At 33.0% G+C, this 15,917-nt stretch overlaps 1 protein-coding gene across 1 annotated transcript in view; it reads left to right on the top strand.

Moving 5' to 3' along the window:
- LOC140441466 (uncharacterized) overlaps nt 1–15,917 on the top strand; it is a 232,316-nt gene that overhangs the window by 168,188 nt on the left and 48,211 nt on the right. Inside the window, exon 3 of the mRNA XM_072532609.1 lies at nt 13,039–13,839. Within this exon, the coding sequence (XP_072388710.1) occupies nt 13,769–13,839 (71 nt within the window). The 5' untranslated portion in view covers nt 13,039–13,768. The remainder of the gene's footprint in view (nt 1–13,038; nt 13,840–15,917) is intronic.

Genomic DNA, 15,917 nt, shown 5'->3' on the forward strand with positions numbered 1-15,917 from the left:
TTAACTGTCTTTCCTTTTATAAAGTTATATAATATTTACTTATCTTATTCTTATAGTATTTTTAATCACTGAACTTTTATTTACCACTCGTTGCTGGCTGTTGCTGACAATTCGTGAGAAAAGTTTCAATACCGAGTCAAAAAATATTTCACTCACTTATAGCCTAATATGCCTAATTATAGAAATAACTATTCCTTAATTATATTATGTTTTTTGCTAAATAAATTAATTTAAATAAAATGCTGTTTACACTTATTCTTAAGGTTCCTTCTTCATTACGAAAGGGAGGCTATCACTACAGCAAATTGATCTCTATCTTGATCTGTCCTTAATATCGAATGTGTGTCCATGCCTGTCCAGTCTCTTACATTCTTCAGCCAGGAGCATTTTTTTTCTTCCTGGACCTCTTTTTCCTTTTACTTTTCCTTCCATTATGAGTTGTAGAAAGTTATATTTCCCTTCTCTGTAAATATGTCCTAGATAACTCGTTTTTTCTGTTGTTTACAATATTTAGGAGTTTTCTCTCAGTCCTCATTCTTCTCAACACCTCGTTATTGGTCACGTGCTCTGTCCACGAAATCTTCAGCATTCTTCGAAAAACACATTTCAAAGGCTTCTATACGCCTCATACTTGTAATTCCGAGTGTCCATGTTTCCACTCCGTATAGGAATAAGGGATAAATTAATGTTTTTACAAATTGATCTCGGATATAACGAAGATAGAGTTTATTAGGAATGTTAAATACATTCATTAATGTTTACACTTACATTGAGTTATTGCATTTAAATTACTTAACTTTGGTTTATACTTATTTATCTTTGGTTTGTTCTTGATTTTGTAGCTATAGGAAAGGTGGATTTCTATTAATTGTCTTTAAAATACTTAGCTTAAATTGACAGTCCTTGATTTTTCAGTATTTATATTTTAATAACTTTTCTTTGGTTTAATAGTCTTGTATATTTGATTTTACTGTCATAGAGTATGTGGGTTTAAATTATTTTTTTTGTTTAAGTTTAAGACCCCTTAATGTTGTACCCCTTCTTTGCACCCGTAGGATATTTGGGTTTTAATAACATCTCATTGATTTTATATCGCTTAAAATAATTATTGAGAAAATGGTTCCCTTACATGAGGCACAAATCATATCAATCATAAAGGTGCAAAAATCTAAATCCTATATCAAAATCACCCTCAAGACTCATCACCCCCCCCCCCCCTTCGACAAAATATTTCTGGGCCACTGAAAGGTGCAAAAATCACCCTCAAGACCCATGACCCCCCCTGACAAATAAAATCTAGATCCGCCACTGCAATTATTACAGAAAAAACAATATACTTAATATCACATCATGTATAGTTGTACGAAATTGAATTTCGCCAGTGGATGTCAAAATTTAATGGTGTTATTTCGACTTTACATGAATCCCAAGGAATTGTGCGCTATTAGCGAATATAAAAGCTTATTCACTTGCCAAAGTAGGTCGTTGTCTTTGTTTAGTAAACATAAAGGTAGAAAAAGATGAATATTTTTCTTTAAAAAAATGGAATGGATAAAATAAATAAATATATACTAATAAATAATTTGAACAATACGTCAAAAATTACATAGAAAATCAAATTTAGGTAAAGTAACACTTGGTTCTTCACTATACCAATCCGAAGCAACATTTCGAGATTCTGTAATGCTCGGCAGTTGCCTTTGGCTTGCCGATAAAAGTATTTAGCTTTGTTGTGTTTGTTCCATACGAACTCCAAATTGTAGGTGAATAAGGGATTTTTCATTTTTTCCGCGACGATGAGCTGGCCAAATACCCAAGTAGGTGGAGGCCAATTAACTAAAGAAGAAGAAAAAGACTTTACACGTTATTTTGTTGGTCGCATTTAACTTTGACAGTTCTGTGCGTGACTGACGCGACATCTACGGCCTTCATCTGCCAGTTTTGGACCTCCCAATTTGAGGCTAAACATATGTTAAATAGATACGAAATTAACAAGTATTAATAATTAGTTTTTTAATTATATTTTTTTAGTTTATGTACAAAATAAATTTAGTATTAAAAACTGGGTTTCTAAAAATTCATCAACTTTATCTTTTCAACCCCAAACGGAAAAGAAAGGGAAAATCTAGTACTGGCAAATCAAGTTTTTGCATGTGGACGAGCCTGTAATTAAAAACAATAATAGTAAAAATTATGATATAAAAGCTAAAGTCATCTGGCAGGCTGCAGTTAGCTTGAAGCCTTATGAAATATCATTTAAGGTAAATTATTAAAATTTTTCCTATTTCAATTGCATAAAAATAAAATTATGTGATATTTACTTTTTCATATTAATAGCACGAATCCATCTTTTTCTTTTCTCTAATTTATATGTAATCTTTGGAAACCTATAAAAGCTACACTCACTATTTTTGCTATTATTAGCACAATTAAATACGCAATATGTATTTGCTCCCATTTTTGATAAAATTTATGCGTAAAAATATTCAAAACAAAAAAATTTCTATATACTATATTATTTTTCTATGGATCCAAAAGGTCAAAATTTGTCATATTTCGCCGCTACGAACGCTGGCATCGTTTCAAGGTACCCCTACCATGGTCACGCACGGAGCGAAATTTTGTCGGCAATATTTTCGATTGGTATCCGACGTTACTATTTCACAAGACAATTTATGCATGGTGCATCAACGAAACGTAATCTTTATTTATTTGTTAACAATACTAAATGTACAATTATTATAAGTAGACTTCGGCAAATATTCATATTGCATATTTTGCATATTGTGCATATTTTATGCAAATATTTCATATTTTGGCATATTTGTATAAAAGTTTACATAAAGTGCATAAAAGTTCAGATTTTTATACTGTATTTGAAAATTTTTAAACATACCAATTTATTTCAATTCTTGTATAAAATTTTGTAGTCATTTTAATCAAGAAATGATCTAAGTACGTAATCTCTACAGGTACAAAACATTTACAATTTCAAAGAAGATCAATTTAAGTAGCCCTCAATATTCTTAGAAAGTCTCGGTCACTGAGGCATTCAGTTATTGGATAATCGCTAAGGGTTCGCTCATTTGCATTTTATGATCTAATCCCCAAATCTATCTACAATTTATTGTATCTTAACAGCAGGTAAACGGCTAATAGTTTTGTTTCTAATTTAGGGATTTTCCAAAATTTCCCAGTTTATTGAATTAGGTACCTAAACATTTCTAATTTGATGCTCAGATTTGTAAATCATTTTTGTTTTGATATTCAAAGCGTAAACACTCGTTGTGCGTAACAAAAAGGAAGATTGTGATTTTATAATGCCTAAAACAACCAGTGCTTCAACTTGGATTAAACCTTATAAAGAGCTGTCTATGGATATGGGAAAAATCTACTGTTCAGTCTGTGGCAAAATTGTAAGTATCTAATATTTTCTATTAAATATCTAATATTTCATACATACAGGGTGTTTCCAAATGACACTTACAACGTTTGACTGTAGATACTTCTCGAAAAATTGAACAAAACGATATAGTTAATGAGGGGTCAAACTTATTTACTTTTCGAGATACAGGGTGTTAAAATTAAAAAAAATTAAATTCTTTTAGTTAATAACAACAATAACTTTAAAACCAATAAACGTATTTACTTGAAATTTAGTACTCGTAGGTTGTTTTTAAATGAAAAATAGCTTCCTTTAGTGAGAAAAAATTGTCTATGGTACAATACAATGGTGTGTATTTAGAAAAATTTTTCACCTTTACTTTTTTTTATGAAGTCAGCTATTCTAAAACACAATTATTTTTATTGTAATTGAATTAACAAAAAAAAACTTTTGTTGAATTTTAAAATAAGTTATATGATGTACTAATGGTTAGTAACAAAAACTAATTTGTGGATTAATACTGCATTTAAAACACTTAGCGAGTGTTTTTTTTTCCAAACCAGTTATTTGATTAACCAAAAACACCTTGTACATTTTTATATTTTAAAGGTTGGGTTAAAATAAAGGTTTTTATTTTTATTTATAGATAGCATGTGAGAAGAAATTTCAGATAGACCAACATGTGAGAACTGCTTCACACATTGCAAATTGCAGATAATTATTTTTACATATCTGTAGACGAAACCACTGATTCCTCAGGAAAGTATATTGCTCATTTATTGATTGGTGTTCTTAAAGAAGATACCTTAAAAAAATCTCATCTTATTTCATGCCAGCAACTTGAGAAAACAAATGCTTTAACAATTTCGCGTTTTATACAAGAAACATTAGCAACTTTTTTTCTTCCGACAACTATTCCTTCTAATAAATTACTGCTTATTTTATCGGATGCTGCTCCTTATATGGTGAAAGCAGGACAAAATTTAAAAATATTTTTCCCAGATTGAATACATGTTACTTGTGTAGCGCATGGATTAAACAGAGTTGCAGAGGAAATACGAAAAAAGTTTCCTCTTGTAAATACCATGATATCCAGTGTCAAAAAAGTATTTCTTAAATCTCCTATAAGAATTCAACTTTATAAAGAAATGCTACCTAACATTCCTCTTCCACCACAACCTATTTTAACGCGATGGGGAACATGGTTAGAAGCAGCTAATTTTTATGCAGATCATTTTGTTAAAATAAAGAACATAATTGATACGTTAACAGATGAAAGTTCCCAATCTCTTTTGGATTCTAAACAAACTTTTCAGAGTAACTTGCTTCAACAAGAACTTTCATTTATAAAATCAAATTTTAGTTTTGTTCAAAAAACAATTACTCAGTTAGAATCACCAAAACTGTCATTGTTCTAAAGTACAGCATTAATAAAAGAATTTGCGTCATGTTGTCGGAACGTTAGAGGTAATATTGGAAAAGATATTTTAAAAAAATTTGAAGCTACTATGGAAAAAATTAAAGGTTACCATATTCTTTCTGAAGTAGTCAGTGTTCTAGCTGGAAATATTTCGGAAACAATTAATTTAGAACCAAATGTTTTGGTTAGTTTGAAAAATGCTCCCGTTACATCAGTTGATGTTGAACGAAGTTTTTCCATATATAAATATATGTACTCAGACAGAAGCCACAAGTTTTTGTTAGAAAATTTTGAACACCACTTGGTCATTTATTGTTACCATAATTCTAAATAAGTTTATTCATACTTAAAAATGATGTAGTTACTTAAAATAAATGTAAATCTTAATGGATAGTAGGAAATATTTAGTTATGTACACTTTTTTTTTAAATAAAATTGTTACTATTTTACGATTTTTTTATTTATTTGTATGCATATTTTGTAAAATATTTGCATATTTTCGGGTAAACACGTGCATATTTATGCGCATATTTTCTACATTTTTATTTGCATATTTGCCGAAGTCTAATTATAAGCTATAGTAGTTTGCCCATTACTTTCTACCAAAGCATGATTTTGTGTATTATTGACCTGTAGCATTTGGGAACTCGAAGGTCCAGCTTCATTTTTGTTGTTCTGAGATTTTCGATCAAATTCTGGTGGTGACTGGAATCGAGTTGCAGGTACGGTTTTAGAGAGCTTGCATTTGAGTGACCCGTTAATTTAATTAATTCCTGTTCAGAAACACCTTGCTTGAACAAGGCTGACACAGCTGAAGATCGATGAGAATGGTTTGTTTTTTCATGTTTTTTGTGTCTATTCCAATTTTTTCAGTTGACATTTTTGTCCTCTTAGATACGGTGTTGATTCCAAGTGGACATTTTTTGAACCAAGATCCATCCTTCCAGTTGGGGTGAATGGAAAGAAAGAGTCTGTCTGATAAAATCTTTGGTCCACATTTTTCCATTAAGTAATTTCAAAAATAATTTAACTGAGCATAAATTTTTGTTTGATGAATTTCTTACCAGCTATATGCTGTTTGCCAAACTTTTCGAACCGCCTTGATTTGTTTTGGAAAAAATGCTGTTGTATTTAATTCGGCCCGTAAATTCTCCCATAACATCAAATTCCTTCTATAAAAAGTGAATCTTGCAGTTTATGGCCTCATTGCCTCTCCAAGCAAGTTCAAATGAGCAAAGGTGAAAAAACTTTTTTTATGCTCTATCGGGGTCCTTGTCGTAGCTTTGGATGATTAATAGTTCTTCGATGGATAATGCTTTTGAACCGAGTTTTCTTTTTTTTTAACACTTTGAAGCTTCCTCTGCTTGGTATCTCTGGCCAATCTTGCACATTTGAAAGATATATCTGTGAAAGGGTCGATCTTTATTATGTACTCCGTAAAATATTTTTCTTGTACCATTTTTGCTGTAGTATCCCACATTGACTTTACAGACGACTCTTTATAGTTTTCGCCATTGCCTTTTTACATGTTAAAGGTATAAATCATTCTCGAGAATTTTTGCTAGTTCTGTTATGGTAGTACATCTTTCAAGCGTAACATTTCTCACTCGTACGAACATGTTCAATGGGACGTTTTACGAAACCAATTTTTTGCTTTCTTCACCTGAGTGGCATCAAAATCTTAATTTTTCATCTAGATTCATTATATCTGTCCAAAATTGATTACGCCTCAATGACGTTTGTCAAACTGACAACAATAGAATTACCAGACACCTTCGTGACGGATCTGTCATAATTTTGCCGTTGAGAAATCACGGGCAAGAAGGAGTTTTGTCAGTAGGAAACGTGGCGTTTCTATGACGTTTTATCAGTTAAAAACAGTGAGTGCTGAATTAGTTATCAGTAGTAATATCCCTAGGACATTGATAACAGACGAGATAATTTCATGACAATCGAAAGCTCGTTCCTTGGTAACAGCACGAAGCCGAAGGCTGAGTGCTGTTACCAAGCAACGAGCTTGAGAAATTTGTCATGAAATTATGAGGCATTCATCAATGTCCGAGGGATATTTGGCGGATAATTTTTTGAAAAAAAAAAGCATAACTCAACATAACGAAACATTTATTTATTAAAAGTACAGTTAGCGAAAGTAAAATTATTAAAATTTAAGTTAACATTAGATTCGTTGCTGTTCTCTACTATAGAAGATCTGTTACCACGCATAATATTTATAATCTTGTTGTGGTGTTCTTTATCGAGATTCAAGTAGGGTTTTATAGAATTCTGATTGCCATGACCAGTAATTTTCATTCAAATCATATTCTCGTCCGCAGCAAAATTCCATAAATATTCCCCAAATATGTTTGTGACTGTAGGTTGTATTACTGGGAATGTTTTCTTTGATTAGCGCATTTATACTTTGAACATTCTCATTGCCGAAACGTGACATTTTGAAATTTATTTGGATGAAGTTGTCAAACTCGATCGTGTTGTCATAGGGATTGAAAATTGCACTGAATGCAATTATCAGTTTAATGTTGACATGATTGGGTGAAATTGTTCCACATGACACAAAATGACGAATTTTGAATGGTTGTTAGAACAGTCGAAAAATTATCAATAAAAGTTTATTATATTTTACGTTAGTATTCGCTAGCTACTACAATAGAGATTGTGAAAACTTTTTAGATAAGCTGTAGCTTCACAGAGCAGAACAATTGAGTTTAAAATTAGCTGGCTAAAAAAATCTTTAATAGAAATTATTATAAAATCTTAAAAGGTTGAAAATTATTATCAAATCTGCTTAAAAGGTTAAAAATCATCATCGAAATCAGATGACTTATTTCGGACTTCCAATGTGGATTTTCAAATCTACTTAAACTTCACTAGTTGAAGAAAAAAGGTCTGCTCTGCAATGTTTTTGGATATGACCTTCGATAAAGTTTGGCATAGAGAGGATTGTGTAATGTGATTTTTCCCGTTCATTATTAGGAACTATTGAGATCATACATGTCACTAAGATATTCCAAGATCAAACAAGATTTTTAGTTAAATCTGAGTTAAATGTGAATGTGTACAATCCATTCATACATCCATCCTATGGCTCTACAGCAAAATTTTAGGCCTCCCTCCCTCATTAATCCTCTCCATCCGTTACGGTTTGTGGCCATTCTCATAATACAGCTGATCTGATGGTGGCATTTAAATTGTTTACTGCTTTCTGGAAATACGTTAAGCTTTGTTGTTTAACCGGATCACCCTATATATTTTTTTCTTTTTAAATTTCTTAATAAATACTTATATTGAACTGCAATGAGCTTTGTTATTTAAAGTTTTTTTTTATTTACTCAATTATTCGTGGCTTTACACAGCATTGTACAAACACATATGTTGCAAAAGACGCACCTTCAAATTTCACCTATCAAAATTCGAGCACAATCGGACTATTAGTCTACAATTCTTCTTCTTCTTTTGGCGTCTATTGGCGATCATTCTGGCTATAATTATTTTATTAACTGATGCTTTAAATAGATTATTTGTTGTTGTGGAGAACCATTTTCTCAGGTTTTTAAAGATGATATTCTTCTTCTCCCAATTCCTCGCTTTCCGAATACTTTGCAGTGAAGGATTATTTTCAGTGATCTATATTTAGTGCCGTTTCTCATTATGTGTCCGAAATATTCCAGCTTCCTCATTTTAATCGTATACATCACTTCTCTTTCTTTCCCCATTCTTCGTAGTACAGCCTCGTTGGTTATCTTGTCCGTTTATGATATCATTAGGATTCTTCTGTATAGCCACATCTCGAAGGCTTCAAGTTTTTTCTACATCGCTTCAGTGAGTGTCAGGATTCATCTCCGTAGTATAATATCGAGAAAATATAACATCATAGGAGCCTTACTTTTATTTTAAGATTAAGGTTGTGGCTATTAAAGAGTTTGGTCATGTTGTTGAATGCATTCCTAGCCTTCTCTATTCTACATTTTACTATTTATGAGTGATCCAATTGTTTGTTTACTATTGTTCCAAGACAGGTAAACTGTTTTACTCGGGCCACTGGTGTATTCTTGACAAGCAGTTGGACGTCTCTAATTTAATTTTGGCTGATGACCATACATTTAGTTTTCGATATGTTTACTTGTAGTCCAATTCTTTCACTTACTTCATTTACTTTGTTTATAGCGGATGTTGTTTAGGCGTTCTCCATTTAATAGAATTCCATGTTCGAAATTTTCCAAGACTTCACTAAATATTTCCTCTGAATATAGGTTGAATAATATAGGTGAAAGTACACATCCTTGTCTAACGCCTCACATAATCTGGTGGTCGCTATATTCGCAGCACTGTATCGCTCTTTGTTTCTTTGGTAACGTAATAAATTCTGAAACTAGCCAATCTTTTGGAATATTGCGTGTGTCATAGATACTATTGAAGATTTTACATAGTATTCTTAAAGATTCATCATCAAAAAGTTTAAGAAATTCAGACTGTACTACATTTGGTCCTGGAGCTCTCCCTTCTTTTAGTGATATTATGGCTGCTCTTATTTCTGCCATTAGTATAGGTGGTCCTGTTTCCGTAGGTATTGGGGACTGGACAATAGCTTTGTATTTGCAGATCTTTTAAAACAATGGAAAAATAATGAATACCTTTAGCAATGTAATGTTCCGCGAAGTTATAATTTCTTAAAATTAAAATAATATTATTGTAGGTCCCTGTATGTGATCAAAATTAACGCTTTTAAAACGTTATCAACATCGGCAATCACTTGCCACCCACCTGAAGCATTTATACCCTTTTAAAAATCATTTCCAAGAAACAACGCCATTACCCTCTGGCAAATACTCTGTTCGTGTCACTCGTATATAACCATTACCATAATTTCTAGGTAAAATTATTTTTATTCTTGGGCCGCTGGATTTATTATTGCGTAGAATTCACAAATATATGCTTTTGGAATGTGAGCACCTTTTGACGACTTATTAGCAGACAACACGAAACCTACACACTGAGCCCATAGGCCTCATGTTTTTGTATAATGTTGTATAACTGACAGGAGATAAAGTATGGTTAAAAATATGACCTCAGAATAAAATATATGGGGTAGATAGCAGGGCACTTTTTTGTCTCAATTAAATGTAATGGATGGAAATGCCCTAATAGGGGCCGTTTTCACGTGGAATTGATGTTGCGTTCCGTAAGATTGTTTTGGTGAATGTTTGCTTAGAAAAGAACATAAAATTGTTGATTCTTTTTAACGTGTAACATTTTGTGAAGTTGTATTTGTTGTGGAAATTTCTCTCAATTAAATAGTTTAGTGAAAATGAAGGTCAAATTGTTTTTTGTTGAAAAATTCGTTGCACATCATTTATTAGCTGTTCAAAAGTTATTATTATTATTAATATTGCATTCATCTATTCAGAGTTACTTAACAACTACCATGTCATTTGTTTTTTTTATACGTATTGTTGAATTCAAGTCACTGCATAAACGTTTTAACAAAGTAGGTATCTTGGTTGTGTACCAATTCATAAGCATTTACGCCGTATATTCCCAATAAACTATAATCTATTTCTAATGAGTGTAGAGTAATAAAATCTCATGAAGTATTCAAAAGCGCTACAGGGTAATCCGTCAATAATCCGTCAATAAATTCCGTCCGCATTGCAAAATTCTGTCGTTTCATAAAGAGCAGGTAGGTATCACCCTGTTTTAAGGGATTAGTCCATTGTTATCGACAGATAAACACTGAGCCAGAGGCGCGCTAGTGGGTTAATTGACAAAAGAATATGCATTCTTAAAAATCATATTAAAGGAAATAAAAATGTAATACAGCAGAACAGTGTTATTAAAAAAATATAAAATGTAACAATAAAATATATACGAACCGAAATCGGGAAATACTCACAAACACACACGAATGAACTTTACATATTGAAACACTTGTGGGGATTTTAAATCAATTTATTCACAAAAACTACAAAAACTTTACTGGATACGTTATTACAATTCTACATCACTATAGTCTTCATCCGAAGAACTGTCATCATCCCCTGGTGTTATAATTATAGGGTCAACCACCTGATCGACCAAGTTGTCCAGTTCCCACATTTTATCTTCCTCTTTTAAAACATGCTGGATTGCTTTTTGCCAGTTTTCTGATGTGATTTCCATAATGGCTTGATCAAACAATACCTTGACATCTTTCATTTTAAATGTGGTATTGTGCCTTGCAACATATCCTTTAAGTTGTGCCCATATAAGTTCTATGGGATTTAATTCGCAATGATATGGCGGTAGGCGTAGCACAGTTACTTTATACTTTTCTGCTACATCTTCTACGGCATATTTTATGAAGCGAGATTTATGTTGTTTTACTACGGCTAGTAGTTCCTTCTTTATTGAATTCGTCTCAAACTGAATACCTTTATTTGACAGCCAGTTAATAATTTCTTGCTTTCTCCAAGCTGAAGTTGGTACCTTCTCTATGCGCCTTGAATGGTAGCTTGCATTATCCATAACCACGACCGAATCAACTGGAAGAAATTTTAACATTTCCCCGAAGTAGTCTTCGAAGACATCCGAATTCATGTCCTCATGATAATCTCCCGTCCGACACGACTCAAAGCTTAACAAACCTTCTTTTAAAAATCCTTCTTCGCTTCCAATGTGAGCAATTATAAGCCTCTTCCCTTTTCCCGAAGGCACTTTAATACCCGTCGAAAGGCCTTCTATGAAAGCTTGGCGAGCACTTGTTACATTTTTATCTTGCCACATTTTTTGGACTATATAACCTTCGTTTATCCACGTCTCATCAAGATAAAAAATTTTCTTGTGCTCTCTGCGGTACTGTTTTATAGTTCTCAAATATTTTCGTCTCCAGCAAATGATTTCATCACTTTCCAGTAATAGTGCCTTTCGATTGTGCTTTTCCCAGGAAAAATTCATACTTTTTAAAGTTTTCCATAAAAGTTTTCTGGATATCAAAGGAATATCGTTATCTTGGCTTATCTCCATTAGTATTTTGTCAAGGGTGGGTATTTCCTTTTTAAAATAAAACGAATGAACTTTTCTTCGAATGTCACGTTTGGTGTCTTCACCTAAGATTTTTATTGGTCTTCCTGATTTTCTCTTGCATGGACTTAACTGGCCTGATATCTTTCTTTCTCGCAATAATTTAAAAATCGTGGACTGTCCAATTCCAGTCATTCGGGCACATCGCTCAACACTTTCTTGCACAGACAAACTAGGGTGATCGTGTTTTATGCAATCATATACATTTAAAATTATAACTTTTTCACTAACAGATAGCGGAGAATTTTTTACACCTCTTTTCTTTGGAGTAAATGTCGCCATTTTATAACTTTTTCACTATTTCTATATCACAATATTACTGTACGTTTAATTGGTGTAGTAACAATTACTAACTCGAATGTCGAATGCCGAATGATAATAATAAAATAAAAGAGGGATTATAATGAAAGTGTAAGTAAAACCTCATTACGCGTTGATTTATTTTAGTTCTTAGTAATATTAGGAGGTGCGTCATACCCTTATTAGTTTCTTCTAATGCTTTTATTCGTTCAGTAAGGAAGTGAATTTGTTTTTATAAATAAAAATGTAATTAGCTTTAATGACCATATAATGGAATACGAGTTTGAAGAATAAGTTAATCGAAAAATTAAATAAAATTGGTTATCACAAAATATCCAAAATATGATATTTTGAGGTACATCAATTTTTGACGACGAAGTTGACATCCGTCCATTTGCCTACGCCCATGACGACACCGAAATTCAGGCAAATTTTATGACACTTCATGATTTATTACTCTACACTCATTTGAAACCAATTATAACTCTGTATCCCTATGTTGATAGGTTCATTTTTATTATTCGCTTATAGTAATATTGTAAAATACTAGAAGTGGATGATGAGACTCTGCGTATCTAACCCACCTTGCCAAAAAAGAAATGTTAATGACTAAGGTTACTTAGCGGGTACTTTTGTAATCAATAGAGACCATTTAGAAAGACCTTTAGAAACCGTTTCAAAAAATTGATTTATATTTATTGATTTATATAATATGGATATACATTTTTATAATATCCTGATTGTTTAACCGGTATAAGCCTGACATATGCTTGTAGGTAATCTAGTTGCATATACTAAAAACTGCTTATGCTTTGAAGTAGGAAACAATTAAGTAGACTAATAAATTCTTTTGTTTCAGGTCCTGATATTCCCCGTCGTCCATTCAAGTCTTCTAAGTCCAGAAATATACGTAGCTCACCACTAAAGTATTAAAAAACGTAACCACATAATTTATATACTATAAAAAACGTTTATATATTCAACTGTTAACATAAGAAGTCCCACTCGTTATTCCAAGTACCACATAAGCATCTATTTATTATATTATTAAGAGGAATCAAAGTGAGAGCAATTAAAAAACTATTAAAAAGCTTGATAAATCACAATTATCGAGCTGAGCCAACAACCGACTCGTACTCGTAAGTGCAGAGAAACAGATAAGCGTCCCTCGACTGACACCGTGTACAATACATAATCGAGTCGTCGCAGGAACAAATGAATGAAAATGCAGACGGCGCTCAACTGTTTTGTGAGTAAAAGAAAAGAACGACCTTACTTACGCTCTTCTCAGGTCAATGGCCACTAGATGTCTACTAAGTCTAGTAAACGTCAGAGTGATCGCAGTTGCTTCGGAGGTTCCAACTTAGAACAATCGTGACGTAAGATTGTGCGCACGTGAGATTGTTTTCGTCGGGAAACGTGGTTGTGATTGTGACTTCCATCCAAAGTTTTCGATCGTTATTTCTTTTGTTATTGGAATTTATCTAAAGTTTATATATTATGGTTTTGTGATTCGGTATTTTGATCGTAGAGCTTTAATTTGTTAGTGAGGTTGTGGTATGGAGGTGACTTAAACGGAGTTAGCGAAGATGGGGGAAGAGAATAAGAAAAGGTTGAGCCAAACTTTTGATCCGTTGTCTAGACTGGGAGAGTTGACGAGGTAAGTTTTTTTAGAGTTATTCAAAAGGTCTGGCAAGCTAAGGATATTAAAATTTTATTGAAATAAATATTTCTACAAAGGTAATATATAATTGAAATACGTACGATATTTTTTTCAACTGCAAGCAAGGTCAGTGTTCAGAAAGGTTAACTGCGCTGTACTCAATGCTTCTAAGTACCAACTTTAATTAAACTTCTTCAAATTTAACAAAATTAGTTAGATTCTTGTTGATAATTTATTTTAAGGTCACTTACTGCCTTCGCCAGAAGTTCCTTTCTTGTGACACAATAAATTTTTTCAGTCTTGCAGATATATGCGATTACCTCATCATGTTGCAACTTAAACAAGATCTCTTAAATTCCTACGTGGCTAGAATCTTCATCTACTATAATAATACTATAAACTTGGAACTTGCTGCAGGATAAAGTCAAACCAGAACTACACATAAAAACAATCCCATCAGTTCCTAAACCAGATTACGTTATTTTATGTACCACAATTACAAAAATACTTTGTTACAAAACGTGTTCCCCTTCCGAATGGCCCTTCCTACCCAATACTCAAAGATCTTAATTTAATATTGGTCACAGAAAACTTCAGGATTAAGTAGAAAGATGCTTATTCTGAACTAAGGAAAATTAGTGCAGCGGTATCACAGGTAAGTGTACTGGGACCTGGTCTATATCTCGTATACACTAAAGACCTGCTAGTTTCAGAACAAAATGTTGTAGCTACGTTTGCCTAAAAATGACTTATGTACACCTACAAAGGAAATTTTTTTTTATAGCCCTTTTTCTATCCGAATTGTCGAATAAAGGCCTCTCCCATTTCTCGCCATTCATCCCTGTTGTGCGCTAGGCGTTTCCACATTGGTCCTGCGACTCTTTTGATGTCGTCGCTCCAGCGCATTTGAGGTCTTCCTCTTGGTCTCTTCGCATCGTACGGTCGCCAGTTTCCGACTTCTTTGTTCCATCTACCATCTTCGAGACGTTCGTTGTGTCCAGCCCATTTCCATTTTAATTTAGCTGCTTGGTTCGCGGCGTCCTTTATTTTTGTTTTGTTCCGGATTGCTTGGTTCGTTTGCCGATCTATTAGTGAGATACCAAGCATCTGTTGTTCCATGGCTCGCTGAGTTTTTCGAATCTTGTCCATGTTCTTTTTTGTGAATGTCCAGGTTTGAGCTCCGTAAGTGAGAACGGGAAGGATACAAGAATCGAACACTTTGGTTCGAAGGTTTTGGGGTATCTTTTTGTCTTTCAGTATGTATGAGAGTTTTCCAAATGCGGCCCATCCCATTCTTACTCGTCTGCTTATTTCGGTAGTTTGGTTTTCTTTGTTTACCTTGATATTCTGACCCAGATATATGTATTCTTCTACATGTTCCACTTTTGTTCCTTGGATGGTTATCGTCGGTTGATCATCTTTATTCGACATTAGCTTAGTTTTACTCAGCTTCATTTTCAGTCCTTTTTTTATGGATTCCGTATGAAGCTCATCGATCATCGTCTTCAGTTCTTTCCAGCTGTCGGCTATTAGTACTACGTCATCTGCATATCTTAGATGGTTTAAATACTTTCCGTTTATCGAGAAAGAACTAGAGGAACAATAACAAAGGAAATAACTAGAAATAATACAAGAACACATAATATTAATAATATAAATGTTTTATTAAAAGTTAAGAGGAATGTGCTTGCTTTTTTGAGCACAGCTTATGAAACCGGGGCTTCAGTTTAGAAATTGGCACTCTCATTACTTTTTCTAAGTTTATGTTTAATCTGTACTTGTTTTTAATTACTTCAACTGCAGAAAAGCTCGTTTCGCACAAGTACGAAGTCGCAAATAGTAATAAAACCTTTAATGCAGCAGTGCTGATGGCATGATATTCATGAGAAAGTGAGCTCCAAAATGCAAAGAACTTGGCTGTTCTGTCAGTTGTTTTTCTTCCTCTGTTGAAAGTGTCGATGGCGTGGATGAAAGGAAAATTTTTCTGATTTCTGACCCAGTCATATTCCTCCATATTTTCGGGAAAATATTTCTCAAAGTGTTCGCTCGGTGAAAACATGTGTTGGGTAAACATA

Source organism: Diabrotica undecimpunctata, chromosome 1 (genome assembly GCF_040954645.1).
Source record: "Diabrotica undecimpunctata isolate CICGRU chromosome 1, icDiaUnde3, whole genome shotgun sequence".
Taxonomy (NCBI): domain Eukaryota; kingdom Metazoa; phylum Arthropoda; class Insecta; order Coleoptera; family Chrysomelidae; genus Diabrotica; species Diabrotica undecimpunctata.